Source organism: Wolffia australiana, chromosome 8 (assembly GCF_029677425.1).
Source record: "Wolffia australiana isolate 7733 chromosome 8, ASM2967742v1".
Classification (NCBI taxonomy): Eukaryota; Viridiplantae; Streptophyta; class Magnoliopsida; order Alismatales; family Araceae; genus Wolffia; species Wolffia australiana.
The window spans coordinates 13,974,541-13,996,150 of NC_135842.1; the positions used below are offsets into that span (position 1 = coordinate 13,974,541).

Below are 21,610 nucleotides of genomic sequence, written 5' to 3' on the forward strand. Positions count from 1 at the left end.
CCTCTCAGTTCTCTCTCTTCCCGCATCTTTCTGGCTGTCGGTATAACTCTACGATACCTCCCTAACTCTCTCTCTCTCTCATCTTCTGTCATTCTTCCTCCTATTCATCTCTCCTCTCACATCTTTCTCTCTCTTCCCCATTTCTCTCCCTAAGTCTCTCTCTCATCTTCTGCCTTTCCCCTCCATACCCATCTCGCATCTTTCATCTCTCTCTCTCTCTTCAACCTCTCTCTAACTCTCTCTCATCTTCTCTCTCTCTACCACCGTACCCATCTCTCCTCTTTCTCTCTCTTTCCCGTCTCCCAGATCTCCCACCCTCCATCCTTCTCTCTCCTCTCACTTCCGCCATTTCTCTACCTCTCCCGTCTTCTCCCATTCTCTCTCTATCTCTGCGGTAGAAAATGGCAGTGCTCTCCGGAGAGAAGGCGAAAGGGGGGGAGGAGAGAGAAGCGCACTTCCGAGGAGTGAGAAAGAGGCCGTGGGGCAGGTTCGCGGCGGAGATCCGAGACCCGTTAAGGAAGACCCGAAAGTGGCTCGGCACGTTCGACACGGCTGAAGAGGCTGCGCGGGCCTATGACATGGCGGCACGTAGCCTCCGTGGGCCCAAGGCCAAGACCAATTTCGTGGCGCCGTCCGCGGCCGACACGTGGCACTGGCGGCGCTCTGAACTGGCGAGGTTGGAGCTCGGCGGTGCCGCCAAGCCGCCGTTTCCTTTCGATCTTAACTTGCCTCCGCCGCCTCTTTTTTCTTGCGAATAATTCGCCGTGTAAAGTTTTTATTTTTGGATTATTCTCGAGAAGAGCGGAAGATAATTTTATTCCTGAATGTTTATTTTAATGAACATTGGTTGTTGGATGTTTATTTCGGAAGATTATTCTCGAGAATATTAGAAAAAAATCTAATGTATGCACGTTTATTGAAATAAACTTCACCGCTTTCACCTTATACTTGAGTTTCTGCAGTGTAAAGTTTTTATCTGGATTTTTTACTGGGGATTATTCTCGAGAATATAAGAAAATCTAATTTTTTGCATGTTTAGTGAAATGAACTTCACCATGTCGAGCTTACCCTTTATTTTCTGTCGTGTACAGTTTGTTCTGGCTTTTTTCCTGGAGATTATTCTTGAAAAGAGTAGAAGATAATTTAATTTTAGCATCTTTATTGAAATAAACCTCGCCATTTAGATTACCCTTTATTTTCTGCCATGTACAGTTTTTATCTGGATTTCTTTCCTGGGGATTATTCTCGAGAAGAGCAGAAGATAATTTAATTACTGCATGTCTATCGAAATAAACCTCACCAGTTAGATCTTACCCTCTATTTTCTGTCGCATTCTTTTCTCGATTTTTTTCCTGGAGATTATTCTCGAGAAGAGTAGAAGACTATTTAATTTCTGCATATTTATTCGAATAAACCTGACTAGTTCGACCTTAACCTTATTTCTGCCGTGTAAAGTTTCTTTTTGTGTTTTTTTTACTGGAGACTATTCTCAAGAAGAGTAGAAGATAATTTCATTTATGCATATTTATTGGAATAAACCTCACCAGTTCGACCTTGCCCTTTATGTGTTGTAGTGTACAGTTGTTTTCTGATAATTTTCTTTAAATTATTCGCGAGATAAGTAGAGGAAAATTGTAATATCAGCTTAATTATTCTCAATTATTTAACGAAATAAATATCAGTAGTTCAAGGAAAAATGATTGGAATTCCAACCAAATCTGCCTCCGCCGCCTCTTTTTTCATGTGAATGATCCCCACAGTGTAACATTTTTTGGATATTGTCCTTGAGATGATCACCGAGAAAAATATCAGAAAACTGTAATTGTGTATTTTAATTTTTTAATAGAGAAAATAATACTCACCAGTTTTACGAAAGAAACGCGGTTTCCTTTCGACCTCCTCTCTGGGCGGCCTATATTTTTCTGGGCATTTTTCTGGACACCAGTCGCCAGAAAAGTTTGAAAAATCAAATTTCTGCATGCATATTGAAATGATTTGTTTCCCACCGAGTACAGTTTTTCTGGGTAGTACCTAGAGATTATTCCAGAAAAATAACAGAAAACAAATTTATGCATATATATCGACATATTAGATGTTTTCCACCGGGTAAAGTTTTTTCTGGGTATTTTCCTAGAGATTATCCAACATAAAAGTGGAAGAAAAACAAACTTCTGCATCCATATTGAAAATATTTTTCTCCCACTGGGTACAGTTTTTTCTGGGTATTACGTAGAGATTATTCAAGAGAAAAATAGAAGAAAAACATATTTATGCATGCATATCGACTTTAGATGTTCTCCACCGAGCACAGTTTTTTCTGGGTATTTTCCTAGAGATTATCCAACATAAAAGTAGAAGAAAAACAAACTTCTGCATACATTGTGAAAGTATTTGTTTCCCACCGGGTACAGTTAAGGATATTTTCTGGAGATTATTCACGAGAAAAAGTGGAAGAAAATCTTAATTCAACATCTTAATCAATCTTTTACTCCGTAAAATGTGGTTTCCTTGAGAGTTTAACTTGCCTCCCCGACCTATTCTTTCATGCGAATGTCCCCTCAGTGTACTGTTCTATTCTGGGCATATTCCTGGAGATTATTCGCTTAGAAAATAATAGAAAATTTAGTTGGGGAGAAAAATAAAACGCGTTTTTCTTCGGCGGCTAGTCAAGAGTAAAATAGCGACGCCGCCGACGTTGGCAAATTGCACAGGCCAGTCAGCCCGGAAAAACACGCTAACTGAAGACCAACTCTCTCAGCCTTTTTCTTCTCTCTCTAGATTCCCTCTCCATTTCTCTCGGCCTATCTCCAAAACACGCCTACTGAAGAGTGAAGACGAAAACTCAGCCTTTTTCTTCTCTCTCTAAACCATCTCTCTTTAGAATCTCTCTCCATTTCTCTCTACCTTTCTCCAAAACACGCCTGCTGAAGACTAACTTTCTCAACCTTTTTCTTCTCTTTCTAAACCCATCTCTCTCTACATTCTCCCTCCATTTCTCTTTAACTCTCTCCAAAACACGCCTACTGAAGGATAACTTTCTCAACCTTTTTCTTCTCTCTCTAAACAAATATCTCTCTACATTCACTTTCCATTTGTCTCTAACTGTCTCCAAAAAACGCCTACTGCAGACCAACTCTCTCAGCCTTTTTCTTCTCTCCCTACATTCTCTCCAACTCTCTCCAAAACACGGCTACTGTAGAACAACTCTCTGAACCCGTTTTCTTCTCTCTCTAAACCCATCTCTCTCTACATTCTCTCTAACTCTCTCCAAAACACGGCTACTGAAGACCAACTCTCTGAATCTTTTTTCTTCTCTCTCTGAACCCATCTCTCTCCACATTCTCTCTAACTCTCTCCAAAACACGGCTACTGAAGACCAACTCTCTGAATCTTTTTTCTTCTCTCTCTGAACCCATCTCTCTCCACATTCTCTCTAACTCTCTCCAAAACACGGCTACTGAAGACCAACTCTCTGAATCTTTTTTCTTCCCTCTCTAAACCCATCTCTCTCTACAGTCTCTCTAACTATCTCCAAAACACGGCTACTGAAGGCCAACTCTCTGAACCTTTTCTCTTCTCTCTCTCCAAAACGAATTTACTTTCTCTCTCTTCTTGATTAAATGATCTCTCTTCTTGATTAAATGATCTCTCTTCTTGATTAAATGATCTCTCTTCTTTATGGCAGTTCCACCCGTTTAATTATTTTTAATTTTTTGTTGACTGGTATAAAATTTAAAAGTCTCAACTTTGAATAGACGTCCCATGGCGGCTATGATCAAGAAAGAGTTGATTGCCGTCACCTATATTTTTATTTTGATAAATGCCAAGTTGCCGCTGGTTCTTCATTTTCAGGTTGTGGTATTTCGTCATTTATTAACGGGGACCACCCCAAACCGAGGGCCGGACCACTGAATTTCACTTGCGTGTCAGATTTTCTGGGTCCACTTTTGAACGCATCCTTTTGCCTCGAATTCTATAAAAAAATCAGAAAAGCTCCATGATCTATCTAACCGGTTAATATAAAGTAAAGGACTTCAGTAGTTTGCATAAAATATAGTGTCTAACAGTCTTTACCTTGATTTTTCATTTTCATTGTTTCAACCTTTTTTTTTGTGGGATAGATTTTGCCTACTGTATTCCTTTTTACATTCTATGTGTTTTCTACAGGACTATTCACAAATCAATGTGTAGGCAACTAAGCATATTTCATATGAAATAATAGATAAACAAAAATCACGAGATATAGAACTCCTGATTTACCATTAGAGATACATGTCCTAGCCTCTAAATATTCATCAAGGACTCCACTTAAATATTATCCTCCCAATATCTAATCTGAGCTCTGTACAAGACCTTTCTTCAAAAACTCATATATATTTGAAAAATTAAAATAAGAAAATAAATCTCCAAGTCTTCAATACTGATTCAACATATTATTGTGTATTTAGTATCAATAAACCTAACTAAATCATTTATGTTCACTAAGATTTTCCACAACTATTTTTTCGTTAAAAAATTTGACCACCCAGTCATATTAGCTACCATCTCTATTGATAACCAAACATGATATTAATTTATGATATCCCATAGATAAAAGTTCCTCAAAATGTGTAGTGTATTATTTTTATCAAACAAAATTTGAATAACAAATTTAAGGTATTTCACTTCAACTAGTTAAAAATAAGTCAGTCTTCTAGGTGTATTACTAATCTTGGTTCATAAAAATACTAGTTTATCCATACTTCTTAAATAAAATATCATTAGTATTATTATTTTATCTAATTAGTGAACATAAATTAGTTGGCATGCAAGCCAACTAGACATTCTGCATCTCAATCAATATTAAAATATTCACATGTACTTCTCACAACTGAACTCTATCAATACATGTAATGATGTACCGAATTATGATGACATCATAATACAATGATCAATAGCATTTAAGTATGTGATCTTAATATTTATATTTGCAGGATACTCCTAAGGGACATCAAAATACCCATAAAGAGTATCATTGTCAAATCCCCCCATATGATGAGTATGGCAGATCCTGTAGCCGCTAAGAAAAATTGGCAGGGTCTTTACGAGAAATGAGTTCATTAATTTGATATGTACAAATTCCATAAGGGTGTTTTACCTAATGTAAATGAATTGGCTCATACCACAGTTGTGTAAGAAGGCCTAAGGCTTAAGCCACTAAACACACATTGTGGATGGACAGTTGTGCTTTGACAATGACCTACCTATCTGTCTTCATGAGATTCCAAATCATCCTAGGTCAAATGCAGAAAAAAAATCCTTGAAGGTGATTGTGTTGTCAAAAGGGGACCATCCATCCTTGATATTACAATCCTTAGCCAAGGAGGTTGAAATATCATAAAAGATGTTCATCTATGATTTGACCATGCATCAATACTAACTACATCTCCATTTATTTAAGAGTCTCAAGGGGATGAATGATTATGCATACATTGTAATGGATGACATTAAATGTTTCATAAGAGATCTTATGTGCTCCATTGTATCTTCTATAGTGCAAGATGTAACCTAAGACCTAATGGGTTAGCAAATCAACATATTGGGTGGGGTAAATAAATTACTGATTAATTAATCTATATGTAGTGAATCAATAAGAATGTTTGTTTAGGATTCATTAAACCTATATCATTATCAACTATACGAGTACATGGTCCATGAAAGAGTTTCGTAATACTTTATTTAAATTTTGAATCAGATTATAAATAGAAGGGGGAACCCTCCTCTGATATCCATGCGAGTCATTTTGAGCTCTCTGCCCTTTCTTCATTTCCTCTTCTTGAGTGATGCTTCCATTCCAAATAGATTTTAAGGGAAAAACTAGATTACTTGCGGAAACTAGATTACTTGCGGAAAAATTTAAGGGAAAAATAGGATATACATTTGTTTGGGATGTCATGGATGATAGAAATGATGGATATTATGTGGCCCTCAAGCCAACCACACCACCATGTTTATTTAATTTCATTGAATAAAATATTTATGTTCATTATTATTCTGGTATGATGCTTATAATGAAGTCCATGAATACGTGCAATGACATAGTGAATTATGATGAGATCATAATACAGTGACCACTAGTATTTAAACTTGCATTATAAATATTCTTGTTCGATGGATAGTCAAGAAGGACATCAGATTATCTGGATAAAGTAGCACTAGCTGATCCTACTTATACAATAAGTATAGCTGATCATGTGGCTTTTAGTGTGACAACACTAAGGACATATAGTTGGTGCTCATTGGAGAAAGAGTTCAATGAATTGATTTGTATGAATCCCTGAATTGTATTATACCTAAACGTCAATCAGGTTGATTCAAGTCACGGTTGTATGAGTGATCCACTTGTTGGGTTCTAGAGGCCTAGATCTGGATTAACAAATGGAAACGATCCACAGTCGAAAACTTTTGCAAAATCGAACGACATCAACAAAAAATCATTAAACGATGTACCTTTACACAGGTCGCATTTGTGATTTCTTGGATCCTGGAGTAAGCCGAATCAAACTGCTCAAGTGTGTAGCCTCTAGTCGTATCCACACAATCCTCGACACGTTTAATATCCTCCTTCTCATTGACGAGTCCAATTCAATATTTGTCGTCATCATTACATCTTCCCGATCGCATTCGGGATGGAGAAGGGGTGTGGGGAGAGTGGAGAAGAAGGGGAAAGGGCCTTGAACAATTCAGGCCTAGGTGAATTTTATTTAGGGCATTCCCCTATTTATACTAAGAGGGTATTTTTTCAAAAAAACCCCCAAAACTTAAGTATATCTTCCGATGTCCAAAAGACCATTTGTGTGTGACCCTCTAGGCCCATGTATCAATCTAGTTAACGACTTCATCGGCGCAATAACCTTTATTGGTCTTCCAAATTAATTAAATATATCATCATTTAGATTAATTAATGTCGGATTGATTTAACCTAATCGATAGATTGAGTCTCCAACACGTGGGGTGCTAGGCTACACCTCGTGTTGTAGAAGATACAAAGGTGTGTGTATCGACTCACTTCATGGAACATGTTCGTCATCGGTTTTGGTATGTATAGTCCTTCATCCACTTGATACTCCTTGGACGACTTAGGGTATGGTCAACTATCAAACCCTAATTGGTCATCCGAGTTAGTACTGATGCATTTGAAAATCATCGGAGAACTCTTCTCCAATATTTCACTGCCTTGGCCAAGGACTTCATCACATCGTCTTCCTTGAGCTCTCACCTCTTATACCGAGGGTGGACGATCCCATCTTGACCACTCAATCATCTTCGTGAACTTCTTGATGTACCCGAATTAAGACTGTGTAGAATCCCATGATTAAAGACTCGTTGGCCATAGCCCTAGTACAACTGTCCGTCCACAAGACGTCTTTGGTGTCTCAAGTCTAAGGACCACTTACACAAATCATATCTACAGGAACATCCATACTCATCATATGAGTGAGACTGGATAGTGTTATCCTAACCAGATACTTCGATGACCTTCTCGTGTGTCCTTTGAATTAGAATATTTAGAATACATGCTTAAAGACTAGTGATCCTTAGACCTTAGACTTGAGACACCAAAGACGTCTTGTGGACGGACAGTTTTCAAAGTCAGAGACTAGTTTGAGGGGAAGTATGAGAGACTAGTTTCACCTAAACATTCATTATTTTGGCTTAATAGTTAAAGAACAGAACCTACTATTCAATTTTGCATATTATATAAAGTTGTGTTAATTCTGACTCACAAAGACCTTTGTTAGCCACACTATAATGGCTACCCACTTGAATGACAAATTTCTGCAATGATATGTTAGAAAATATTTCAATTCTGATCATGAAAAGATAAGGTCAAAAAGACTGATCATAAACACTAGAATTTAAGAACAAAGTTCAATAGAAACACAACAATATTTTTCCATGATTACCAATTTATTGCCTAAGGGTTGGTCGTGCGGTCCGGTCCGAATTTTTCGGCCAATGTGCGATTTTTTCGATCGCACGAAATTCCTGTTCTATGGCCGGTGCGAATTTGCGCGAAAAAATTGCATCGCACATCACACAAAATTGCACAAAAGATTGAGATCAGAGATTGCGGGGAGAGAGAGCCAGCGAGAGAAAGAAAAATGATAACAAGAGAGAGAGAGAGGAACAATGCATGGCCGCTAGTACAGCCTCGTCAGTCGTATGTGCAGTGTTTCATTCCCAATGCATGGCCGAGTAAAATACAGTATCTCTTGGTTTGCTAAAATGCTCTAAGAAGAGGGCAGATAAGATTATCTATCGTTCAGAGAGAGATTGAAGAGCGAGACTACCCTAACAAGCACAAGTTAATGAACAGAATGTGGAACTCACCCTAACAAGTGTAAGTTAATTAACAGAATGTGGAACTTACCCTAAAGTTTAAGTTAAACGATGAATCGGTAAATCTGTACATGAATCAGTTCATAACTTGAGTGAACAGTCATGAACTTGCTCAATCAGAGAAGCTCAACCTAACAAGTGGCCAAAGGACTAGCCAATATTTATTCTCATCTTGCCAATCCTTAAAGTTACCCCCATCAAAATTGGAATTCCTAACTCCCATTTTAGTTTACTGAAATAATTTTATTGGGACTGATATGATGGCTTACAATCGATTCCAACTCATGCAATAACTTACCGAGGATTAAGAGATAATTACCCTGAGCAGGTGAAGTCCAAGAGGGAGACCATGCATCGCCCAAAGAAGCTAAAGGCAAAGGCCAAGGAAACCATCGCCAAAGACCACGAGAGAGAGAGGAACGACGGAGAGACAGGAGAGCGAGGAACAAGAGAGAATGAGGGAGAGAGAGAAATGAGAGAGAGAAAGAAAAGCGAGGAACGAGAGAGAAGACCGCGAGAGAGAATGAGGGAGAGAGGAACGAGAGAAATACAGAAAAGCCTTAAAAAAAATCGCACGTAATCGCACGTTCACACCGCACACGACCATGGTCGATGTGCGGTGCGAAGTACTGTAGAACTGTCCGATGTGCGGCCCATAAAATCAAACCGGACAGCACAACGGACTCTTTTTGCACCGGTCGCACGAAAAGACCAACCCTAATTGCCTTCAACTGACAAGAGAAGCACATGAAGTTTTAAATTCTTTTCCTGCAGAAATCACCACTTCATTGGGACCTGTAAAACTCTCTTCAACTGTAAAGAAAGCCTAATTGAACAACAACATCCAATAATTTAGAATACAAGTCCATCTGTTGAAGCACACAAGATCAAACCTCCTGGTGAGTGAACCAATACATCATTTCTGCAGATTAGTAGTGCCATGAAACTTTCTTCCTTCTTCAACAGCTTCCCTGTTTCAGATCAATTTAACATGCTTTAGATGAAAATATCATGATGTGCACGAGGAAGATAATTTCAGTAAATGATGAAATCTAGAGCACTAGAAGAGAAGATATATGAGAGAGAAATGATATGATATGATATGATACAATGCAATCTGATATGATATGATATAATATGGTTCGATAAGATATAATATAAAACTATATGATACAATACAATATGAAATGATAACATATTAGATGATACGATATGGTACCAGATTATGTGATATGATACAATAAGATATGATATGACATGATATCATACAATACGATACAATATGATATGATATCATATCATACAATATGAAACAATATGATATGATATGATATCATACAATACGACACAATATGATATGATATGATATGATATCATACAGTAAGATACAATATGATATGATCATTATAGTATCATATGATGCAACATATTATGATATGATATGATACAATACGATATGATCATTATGATACCATAAGATACGAGATAATATAGTATGATACGATATGATCACTACAATACAATATGATATAATATGATACAATATGGTGAGAGATATGTTCCACATAAATCTTTAAAACAAAATACTAGGATCCTATACCAAAAAAAGTCAATTAGCATCATCACCTAAATGCAGAGACAAGCTCCATGTTCTCTGGATCGAGAAGCACTCCTTCATAGAATGCATTTGCGGCTTCGTCAAATCTCTGAGCATCAAAAACAAACACAAAAGAATCCACATTGTTGAAGGAGAAAAAGCTTGGTTGTCCGTGAAAATTCTAACAAACAAGAGGGCAGAGAAGAGTGGGAATGGCAGCAAGTGAATATGGTTGGCCAGCAATTCATCATCATCATTCGCATTTTTCTTGAAAGAATGACAATGATGATAATGAATCGCATGCATGCATATATGATAATGGTAACTGTTGAAAGCTGGACGATGATAATGAGTAAGAATCATGGCCATCGACGCATCATAGTTTCTATAGATGCAAAACCCATCATCCCCTCTTCTGCTGACGAATAAGGATTTGTCATTGTCATTGTGATTGTGAACTACAAACATAGTACCGGATTGTCCGGGACTGGACGCAGATCGTCCCGTCCGACATCGGAAATCAGTGCAGGGACGAGGACAGGATGGTTTTTCGTCCGAGACGTAAGGACGGGACATTTTTTCGTCAGAGTGGACGAAACCATCCCGTCTGTTCGTCACGGGACGAATTTCCGTCCCGGTTTTCGTCCAACCTCAGGGACAGGATGATTTTTTCATCTTAGACGAAAAAACCATCCCGTCCGCGTTCCTGCACTAGTAATAGTTCCAGATCGTCCGGGACGTGGACGATGGACGGGGCAGGACGCAGATCATCCCGTCCGACGTCCGGAATCAGTGCAGGGACGCGGACGGGATAGTTTTTTCGTCCGAGACCTTGTGACAGGACGGTTTTTTTCGTCCGAGTGGACGAAAACTGTCCCGTCTGCGTCCGTGCACTATAACTACAAATCTGTCATCATCACGCATGAAAATGATTTTTTTTTTTGAAAGAAATCATGTGTGAAAATGATCATTCACCATCAGAGGACGAAAATGACGATGACAATGATGACTCATAGAAAAAACTCATCATTGTTGAGACCGAACCCTGAGTGAAAATATAACGACAAAAGACACGATAGAGATATATACAAGATAACATAGAGACTGTAAATAAAGGGACGCATATAGATTTAGGAGAAGAGAGACAGATTGATAGAGAGAGAGAGAGATAAATGCCTGAAGAAGACGCAAGGCAGTGCCCTCTCTGTAACATGCTTTGGGCCAGTCTGGTCTCAGCTTTCTACAAGCTTTGGCATCAGCAAGGGCATGATCCGCTTGGCCCATCCGGATCCAGCACAGTGATCTGTTCGATAAAAGTATACCTTCACTTGGGTCTAGATCAATAGCCTGTAATCGTTGAAATAAAATTCCGCAAATCAATTGGTGTCATTTTTCTTTTTGAATAAAAGGGGGAAGATCACCCGCAAAGTGTGAGTAAACCCCATTTAATAGAATATATGGCAGTGAAATACATAGCCGACAGAGTTCGAATAATAATTCCATTAATGATTTTGGGGGCCTATCTGATACTTCATAGAAATTGATGGTAGAAAATTTAGGAAATATAATAGGTCATAAGGTTATCTAACTAGGATGTAACCTCTGACAGCATGTTTGCCTCAAATGTAAATAATGTGTATTTTTTTTTTGAAGAAAATAACGTGTAATGTGTAAAATTTTTTTGAAGATAATAATGTGTAAGCTCTTGAATAATGTGTAAATTTTGAGGCGAAGGTTTATCAGATAACGGGAAAAAGGATAATCATCATTCATCATGAGTATTTATAACACCACAAACGAAAGTAAAATATAATAAGCTGATAAAAACACAACATTAGCCGACGGTGATTATCTCTGATTCAAAATACCAAATTTAATGCCTGAAAATGAAATAAGGACCTGTGTGTACGCGTCTATGGCTCCCTGATAGTCTTTTCTTCTAAATGCTTCGTCTCCTCTAGACTTAGCTTCCGATGATTTCCTTTTTGCCTCTGGTGTAATCTGCATGAAGAAATAAATGTGTCATGCTGACACGTCAAAAGATTTGGAAACTATGCCAGAGCTTAAAATTTGGGTCAAACATAAGTTATAAGAAACTCAATATCTGAAAATTGACGCTGTGCTTAGGAATCAACGCAAGGGGACAATTAGGCATATTTCACTGTAAAAGTTATGTAAGTTGGGACTTTATGTACAAAAATTAGAGCGCCATGGCACTTAATAAACATATGACTTTCTAGAAAAATATCATTAAACCAGAAATTTAAACATTTGAAACGGAAAATGGGAGAAAATATGTCAGTGTTTGACCAAGTGAAGATGAGATTAAGGTATAGCCCGTCAGAAAAACCTGCAGCCCCGTAACACATGTTGAGGTGAACTGCCAGTATATTCATTAAAGGTGAATCCGTCTTAAATAGGAAATCTAGCACAAAATGAACTGCTTAGAACTAGAACGCATAAAAAACTAACAGAAAGGTTCTGAAATCTGATAGAAATCAGCGTTCATAAAAGTGACAATCAACATCAATACCTTTGCCGGGTCCATTAGAGCCACGGGACTCTCCTTTTCCTCAGTCTTAGATTTACCCTGGAACAGTCGAGATATAATGACAAAGAATGATCAACAGCAAGAATTTCTACCCTCTCTCTGGTTTTAAGGGGCTGAAATAATCCTTTTACGGCTTCAAGGTTTTAAGGGGCAAGAATTTCCTCAGTCTTAGAATCGCCTAATACCTCTTCACTCCTGAGGTCGGGTTGCATGAAATTCATCACTCCCTCTACTGTCCAATCTTTGATTTTCTCTATAGGAGCAGTCAAAGGAAAAAGAATTGTTACGGCTTCAAGGTTGCTTCGCAAAACCGCTGTTTGAATGGGCTTGAAACCCTCCTGCCATGCAAAGATGAATGTAAGAACATTTTTGAAAACTGAAAAAATAGTAATACCAACGGTCTCCAAGAAAGAATATAATTCCAATAAGACTTCACAGGAGACACTTCCGATGACAATTCAACAAAGTCAAGCGAACGATGGAACCGGTTTAGAACAAGAAGTAGAGAGAAAGATGGAGGAGGTTGAAAGAGGAACCGTGATCCTCTCCCCCTTTCTCATTGCAGGTGGCTCCCATTCCCAGCCCTCAGCTGCACCTGCCCTCTAAATAACAGAATCTTCTAGAGTTAGAAGGCCAGAGTACCTTCTAGAGTTCAAGGTGTCCCAGATTTTGGACATGGGAGGGGCTGGGATGAGATGCATTGCAACCATCATCCAGACCTGGCAGATTGGACAAAGGACATAAACCAGAGACGCACGTCCTATTCCACTCTGTATGTGTCCCGTCTTGCCACCCTTCCAATGAGGGTGGACCAGATGCAGGAAGCATCTCGGTTGAGGCCCTCAAATATATTAAAAATTATTATAAATTAAATAATATTCTCCATTAATATGTAATTCAACACCATGTCTCAGATTCTCCTTTCATGATAAAATTACTCGGGCAATGTCTCAATTTGAACTATCACGCAGTACACAAAAAGGTATCAAAATGCATATCTTCAATAACTGCATTTCAATTACAGAATAATGGGGTTCATTTTTTTTTTTGAAACAATAATGAAGATCACCCAGCTTGGTGATCCTCCGAGAATAATGGGGTTCATGCAAAAGGTATGACGCCTAAACCAGAAAGTGAAAGTTAAATGTCTGATGCTTTTATTCCACAAGACATGTAGCTAAACTAAACAAAGTAAATGCACGAACCTCATCTTCCGCATTAGGATTTGCTCCAGCTTTCACCAAAATACTGATGAGGTCTGAATTCCCAATATCTGCTGCTATGTGCAATGGTGTAGCACCTCCAGCCATAATATTCACTTCGGCACCAGACTGTACAAAGAAACAGGCAACATTAGATGTTTTAAATATAAAAAATTGTCAATTGGTCCCAAATTTCTTCGAATCTACTCCTGATTTATGAAACCAAGTCTATTCCAATCTTTAAGAGAATCACTGACATTGCTCAATCCAAACCTTGAAAAATATACATTTCAAAAAACTATAATTATCATTATAAGTTCCATAAAAAAAATGCTAAAGCATCAGAGATGTGACCTTATTAATGCTATAAAGCTTAGAGCTAACAATAAGCAATTTTGAAATAGCAGAGCTTCCTTCACAGATATCATATCAAAAACAATTTGGTAAGACACTGCATGAGGAATGGGTGAATCGAAAGTGAATTTGACAATATGAAGGACATTCCGAGTGTGTCCATATCCTTTAAGAGGGTCAAGTCTTCTGAGAGGATTTATCTATTAAATGTTTGCTCTTTAGGTAACCTGACAAGTACTTCCCACTAATTAGTTAAATACCCTTCTCAGATACATTTGGAGCCTATCTTGCAAGAAGTGTATTTAGACTATACAATATTATCAGATAGTCTGTAGGATACAATTACAATCAGATCTGAATCTTGAACTCCATATTTGGACGGATACCAAGGGAGAGCAGTGCCACTTAGTATTTTGGTTTGTATAAAGCCCACCAAGAGGTCTTGAAATTAGGGTTGTCACAAGTATTGTCCACAATCTTTTCATCATTGAATCAGAGTGATGCAAGACCCATTAAAGACTGCTAGGTCATCTTTTATAGGAATATATATTTTCTCTCCTTCTCATGCTTCCGAGCATTGCCAAAGAAAAACAGATTCCAATAATGTTTATTTCTATCCTGTGTGAGATGTGATCAGATCCTGGGTTGGATCCTATCCAAATGTACCTTGGACCATTATTGAATAGAAATCAATCCCAGATTTACGACAGATTGAAGGAGAGCGACAGAAAGGGGAGGGGAGATTACCGCAAAGATGTTCGCCGAATAAAGAAAGAGCCAGAATTGGTGCCAGCAAGAGGGAAGTGAGATGATGGATTCAACAAAACTGGGAGAAGGATAGAGAACAACTTCACTATCCTTAGGGAAGGACTGCATCTATTTAAGGAGAGAAATGCAAGAAAAAGAAGAAAGGACCAGTTCTTTTTTTTTGAAGAAAAAGACCAGTTCTTAAAATAAAAATAATTGAAGTACTTGTCCTTTTTTTCTTTTTCTTGCAGAAATCTCCTTAAAATAGATTTCTGACGTAGAGGATAACTAATGCGCTAGGGATCTCAGTATTTCAGAATATTATCTTACCAAAGTTAAGAATCTTCATTTGTCATAGGTTAGGTACTCTTGTAATACAAACAATCAATATCAAAACCCAGGAACATAGGACACCCATTCATTAGGAGAGAAGTGGCTTCGTCGACATGACAGTGGTGTCTCAATGGTTCAGTCGGAAAAAATGGATTCTTTTAATACCATTAGTCCGGAGCTTCACAAAGATTCACTGAATGTGCCAACAACACATGCAATAAGTAATCATTTTCTAAATAAATGATAAAGAGATCAGCCATTTTACAGATACTTGTTTCCCGTTTCTCAGCCCAGAGTCTCTCAGCTAATTGATATTTCCCTCTCTTTGTAATTGTAGATGTACGATTACAGACTCATTGTTAAAAAGACCCCATGAGGATTTTCTTTTTACAACTCAATTGGGCCTCTCCACACAGGCCCAGCACAGGTATCTTCATGAGTAGGGTTTTCCCACTTCTTTTGTCCACGTGTTCATTGACTTGTTGCTAAGGGTTCTGCGACAATGAGCTCTCTTTTTTTTGTGGCAGAACTGATTAGCACATCCTCTTTCCCTGGCTTCCCTTGCACTCTTAAAATATAATGGTTTCAACCTTCAGCAATGCAGCCAGAAAATTGAGCTTGTATTGAAGGGGCTAGGCCTGAAGGAAAATTGGATTGTGGAGAAGCAAGCATCTGACACAGCTTACAAGTCTTGGGCGAAGGATGATGCTACAGTTCATGCTGGCTGCTTAGCAGGACAGGCAACCTTAGCCTATAGTTCTTGAACTTCAAGACGTCAAAAGCCATATGGGATTATATCCATATGCTAGCGAGCTTCCTGGCTGGTCGGCTGTTGACCTAGCCACCGGTCAAAATGAGAAAATATCAAAAACACAAGCAAAAAACTACAAATTGATTGGACAGGGTATCACTTCTTTAAAAACAGTGAGATACAAGAAATGGGCTTGGCACATATAGATGCAGTGGCAGATAAGTGGGCCTCTTATGTATGGGGCCCACATTAACATATAAAGAGCAGAACAAAATAAAAATAAAACGAGTAAGGAAATAGGGCTTCTGCTGATGCCATAAAAATAGAGCCAAGCAAAATCAAGCTTGGTACATATATGAGCTGGTGACAAAGGTGGCCTACCAATGCCAGGGACGCGGACTGCAATGGACTATACTCGTGAACTTAAGGGCATCTGGCGGGAGTTATATCATTATCGTATCGTGGAGATCCAAAGTGCAAGGTGTGGCAATACGCCATGCAAGATTGGCTTTATAAGTTCCTGATGGGACTTAAAGCTGATTATGAAGCCTTGAGGAGTCGTATACTGAACAGGGAAACAGTGCCATATCTTAAACAGGCAATTAATGCTGAGAATTGATGATCATCGTATCAGAGCCTCAGAAAAAAGTCGCTGACTCTAGCCTAATGGCCAAGATCAAGCCCCAGAAGAGCTACCAGGGAGAAGGTGGCAATGCAAATGTTTCTAAGGGGAAAACGTCCCAGTCAAAGGAATGGGGAATTACCATGAAAAAATGTTTGCATCTCCAGACTAAATAGGCTCAACAGGGTCAGGCATATGTGCCAGAACAAGACAAAGGGGATCATGAAACCTTTGACGGAGATTTCCCACACCCTGGACCATCTAGTGTGAAGTCAGAGTTTCAAATATTGTATGAAGTTAAGCTAAAGAACATGGTCTGCTCCACCTCCATAGTATGCACAAAGTACTCTGTCTCTACTCATGTTGATCCATCTGATAGCTTTCTGGATTCGGTCTTGGGCAACAGATCACATGATCCCATAGTACACAAAATTTTGCTCTTGTGCTCCCTGACAGAGGAGTAGAAAAGTGTCCACTGCAAGTGGACAATCTCTTCCAGTGATAGTTGTCACTGAAATAATCAGAACGTGGGTCTCCTCACCAATGACGTGCATCTTTTAAAGGTTCAAATCATCTATCCTCAGAAATTATTAAAAGATATTAATTGTTTGCCACTTCTGGGTTGTGATGGTGGTTCTAATTTTTCCAAGGCAATGACCTGTCAACCTGGCTAGAGCTGGAGCGTCATCTGTCCTCGTCCGGAGCGACTGAGGGATGACTGAACGGAGGGCTATCTGTCATACGGCATTTGTCATCCGTCATTCGTGACAAACGACGGATGACAAAAATGACGGACAAAAAGTGGCGGATGACGAATGACTTTTTCCAATTTATATAATATATTAATTAAACACTCTAAAATGACGAGAAGGTAAGTCGACAGCGAGAAGGTAAGCCCTGGGTTAAATTGACGCCGGGGGATGACAGAGATCAAGATCTTCCGCGGCGAGCTAGCGATCTCCACCGCTAGATCGACGCCGGGGCCAGGGCGGGCCCGCCGGCACGCCCAGACGACGGCGCCGGCGAAGACAGCGAGGAAGAAGGCGCCGCCAGTTGCCACTCTGGCCACCACCCCGGGTCCCTGTCGGCAGAGCTCATTTCTGGTGCAGGCCATGGAGGAGATGGTGCCGCCTGGCCGGCAGAGAGAAGGTCCACCAGTGGATGTCCTGGGCCTCGGTGCTGGCCTGGGTGGCAGCGGAGAAGCCGACGAACATGAACTCGTTAACGAAGCAGGAGAGGTCGATGGGGAACGTTAAAAAAAGGCCCCCGTTCCGTCATCTAAACGTCCGTTATCCGTTACGGTTTCTTCGGACGGACGAATGACGGAACGGGACTGATGACAGACTTGTGACAATGACGAAACTGTGATGAATGACAATCCAGACGAAAAAAATTCCATGGATGGATAACAGAACGGAAATCCGTTCAGTCCCGTTCCGTTCGTTTGAAAACGTAATCCGTTTTCGTCCAACAGCTCTAAACCTGGCACAATAAAAGAAACGAACGACCTTATATAAGTGGACGATGGAGTGTGGCTGATTTGCCAATTGACAATGCCTCACCAGCAGGAGATGGACCCTGATAAGGTATTAAACATCTCATACAAGAGAAGGCCAAGGAAGGAACAGTTAGATGAGAGACTAAGGAGGCGATGGTCAACATGGAGCACAATGGGGGTCAACCAAGGGCTGACCCAAAGTCTACTGCATAAAAGAGATAGAAGAGCGTCATGTGGATTGGCACATGACAACCTATTAATAAAAGGGTGAAATCAGGCCCATTAAGGGAGAAAGGAGATAATAGCCCATTAGTGAAATAAGGCCGGTAAGGAGAAGGGTATAAGGAGAAGGGGGGCCTTTGGAAGGGGGAGGATCAAGAATCAGTTGGAAGTCTCTCCCTCTAGGCTCCAGGTTGCATTCGACCAGGCTACGAGAGGAGCAACTGAGATCCAGATCTTGAAGCTTCATCGGAGGCGATTTTGTCAGGATCGCTATATAGTTTGATACAGCTCAGTGTCGAATCACTGCCAAGCCAGTGAAGGTGCGTTCTGTTTCTTGATTGAATTACATTTTTAGGAATTTATGTATCAGATCCCAGGCATTGGAGGCGATCAAGAGGGTACATTGTTGCTTCGGCCATCCTTTTTTTGATATTCAAGGAAAGCTGTTCCCAAATTTTGTTAAAAAAACTGATCTATCACTGATTGTGAGTGATGCATGTCATCTTGGAAAACACAAATAATCCTCATCTAAAATAAAAAATCCTAAAAGTTAGCAGCCTTTTTCACTTTTACTCAGGGATGTTCGTGGTCCATTTTGCGTTGCCTCACTCACTGATGCCAGATGGTTTGGTATTCAGGTTGGTGATTTTACACATATGACTTGGATTCACTAAAAGCATAAATCAAAGACTTGTAGCAGATACCAGGTATCACTGGTAAATTACGTGACTTGTATCATATAACCTGAAATATTCATTATAATGCCTAAGAGTCATCCTTTTTTCAGGTTATATGGTACATTGCAGGAGTCCTGCTGGGTTAACACCCCACAGAAGAATGGTTAGGCAGAAATGAAAATCAATCATGAGGTTGAGTCAGCAAGGACTTGGCTCATAAATTAAAGTGAGCCCAAATAATTGTTGGAAGAAGTGATGCTAACTGAGGTCAATCTGATCAACAGAGTACCATCCAAGACTCTGGAAATGAGAGTCCTGAAATTATTTCCTCGAATAATTTGTGAATACATTAACTAATGTAAGGATAAGAACAAGGTTATCTCCGCGCATATTTGGATGCATAGTTTCTGTTCATATGCATCCTTGATGTATCTGCCGATGGTATTGAAGAAGCTCTGAAGGGAAATGGAGCTTCGAGTAGAGAGAAGATGACAGTGAAAAGAATAGTTCTCCCTTAATTTAGCTTCTTGCAAGAAGATACATAAATAGGAGAGATACAAAAAAGGATATAAAAAAGAAAGAAAAAGGATATAAAAGTAACGCATTCAACAGTCGCCCTCAAACTGGTGAGTGGATATTATCCGTTCCCAGTTTGCCACATAATTCTCGAAAACGTGGGACAGATAGTCCTGACTATCAGCTCGTTGATGGGCGGATGGAATGTATGAAAGGCAAAAATGTCCTGACTCCAGCTTTTCTTTTATAAAGTGCCGATCAACTTCAACATGTTTAGTGCGGTCGTGTTGCACTGGATCATGGGCGATGCTGATAGCCGACTTATTATCACAAAACATTTGAGTTGGCTGAGGACACGATAGTTTCAGCTCTGTAAGGAGATTAGTGATCCATAATGCCTCGCAGAGACCTTGTACCAGGGCACGAAATTCAGCTTCGGCATTGGATCGAGATACGACAGCTTGCTTCTTACTGCGCCATGTAATAAGATTGCCACCAAGAAAAGTACAGTAGCCCGTTGTTGAGCGACAATCAACGTGAGAACCAGCATAATCAGCATCTGTGTAGACATCCAGTTGAAGACCACCTTTACGCTTGAACTGAAGACCAAGTCCAACAGTACCCTTGAGGTAGCGAAGTACATGATTGAAAGCATGCATATGACACACCTTTGGACAGTGCATAAATTGACTCAACACGCCCACGGTATAAGCAATATCAGGGCGACTGTGAGTGAGATATATCAGTTTACCCACCAATCTTTGGTACCTTCCTTGATCAACAGCCTCTTCACGCTCTGCCAGGGATAATCGATGATTCGTTTCAACAGGAGTAGATAGAGGTTGTGAGTCTTCCTTACCAAGTTCTTGAAGGAGATCAACAACATATTTCCGCTGACAAAGGAAAATACCAGCTGCAGAATATGCCACTTCAATTCCGAGGAAGTAGCGAAGTAAGCCAAGATGTTTAATATCGAATTCCCTGGCAAGATGAGATGCCAATTTTGCCGCTGCCTGGGAATCATTCCCTGTAATAATAATGTCATCCACGTACACAAGAAGTAGGGTGACTCCCCCGGACGTGGAATGATGGTAGAAAAGGGTATGGTCTCCATTGCACTGAGAGTAGCCAAATAATTTCATCGAGTGCGTGAAGCGACCAAACCAAGCGCGAGGAGACTGCTTTAAACCATAAAGAGATTTCTTGAGGCGACATACCAAGGGAAGCGCCGAAGAAGGAGCCGCATAACCAGGAGATCACCATGAAGAAAGGCATTCTTGACGTCAAATTGTTGAAGAGGCCAGTCATGATGAGCAGCAAGTGCGATAAGAAGACGCACAGTGTTCATTTTTGCAACTGGGGCAAACGTCTCTAGATAGTCAACACCGAATTGTTGAGTATGGAAAATTATTTTTCCCTATCGCTTTGGTATTGTAGATGAAGTGTACCCTTATGGACTCATTGTTATCAGAGCCCATAAGGACTTTCCTTTTATAACTCTACTGAGAATGTCAGCACAGGCGCAAGATATGCCACTTTATAAGTGGTGTTTTCCCACATTCTGCCAACACAATCATTCTATTTGTCGTTTAGGGTAAGTATCAGCACCGATGTAAGTCTGGAGCTTCAGGGGTTTACCCCAGAGGCTGGAGCTCAAGCCTTTTATATCAGGCCTTAACTTATTATATTCACAAATATTTGAGTTAAAAGATAAACTATGGAACAGGTAATTATGCCAGGACATCAGCATGTATTTTCCCTTCTGAAAATACTCTTGCCTGTCTAACGTTGAAACCTCAATTAGTATAAGTGAATGTAAAAAATGAAAGGAAACAGGTAGAGAACAGAAAACTGGAGCTCAATATTATCCATTATAGGGTAAAAGAACAGTTTTTTTCAGGGGTTTACAGGAGAAAAAGTACCTCGATTAACAACTTCAAGCAGGACACTGACCCAGCGGCAACAGCTGACAGTAAGGGAGTTATATCATCATCAGTTCGGGCATTAGGCTGAAAAGAAAAGAAATGAAGTTTAAACATCCGTCTGAAAGGTGTAATCCCGTTTCATTAGAATACCACTAATGGGAAGACTAATTTGCTTCAAAAAATGCAAAATAGATTATTAACAGTTAAGAAAAAGCTAACATCATAGCTAAACC

General features: G+C 39.6%; 2 protein-coding genes across 2 annotated transcripts in view; one reads left to right on the top strand and one right to left on the bottom strand.

The window, feature by feature from the left end:
- The first annotated feature begins 401 nt into the window (after nt 1-401).
- On the top strand, nt 402-758 carry LOC144707139 (ethylene-responsive transcription factor 4-like). The gene has a single exon (XM_078580256.1). The coding sequence runs from the start codon at nt 402-404 to the stop codon at nt 756-758; it is 357 nt and encodes a 118-aa protein (XP_078436382.1).
- Nucleotides 759-9,194: 8,436 nt separating this feature from the next.
- TPR10 (ankyrin repeat family protein) overlaps nt 9,195-21,610 on the bottom strand; it is a 41,388-nt gene continuing 28,972 nt past the window's right edge. Inside the window, exons 6-13 of the mRNA XM_078579274.1 lie at nt 21,375-21,461; nt 13,736-13,861; nt 12,716-12,868; nt 12,513-12,569; nt 11,879-11,980; nt 11,156-11,326; nt 10,009-10,088; nt 9,195-9,353 (exon numbers count right to left, since the gene is read on the bottom strand). Coding sequence (XP_078435400.1) covers nt 9,299-9,353; nt 10,009-10,088; nt 11,156-11,326; nt 11,879-11,980; nt 12,513-12,569; nt 12,716-12,868; nt 13,736-13,861; nt 21,375-21,461 — 831 coding nt within the window. The 3' untranslated portion in view covers nt 9,195-9,298. The remainder of the gene's footprint in view (nt 9,354-10,008; nt 10,089-11,155; nt 11,327-11,878; nt 11,981-12,512; nt 12,570-12,715; nt 12,869-13,735; nt 13,862-21,374; nt 21,462-21,610) is intronic.

Excerpts from the sequence above, each read along its gene's own strand:
- LOC144707139 (XM_078580256.1), top strand. The coding sequence starts at position 402 with ATGGCAGTGCTCTCCGGAGAGAAGGCGAAAGGGGGGGAGGAGAGAGAA.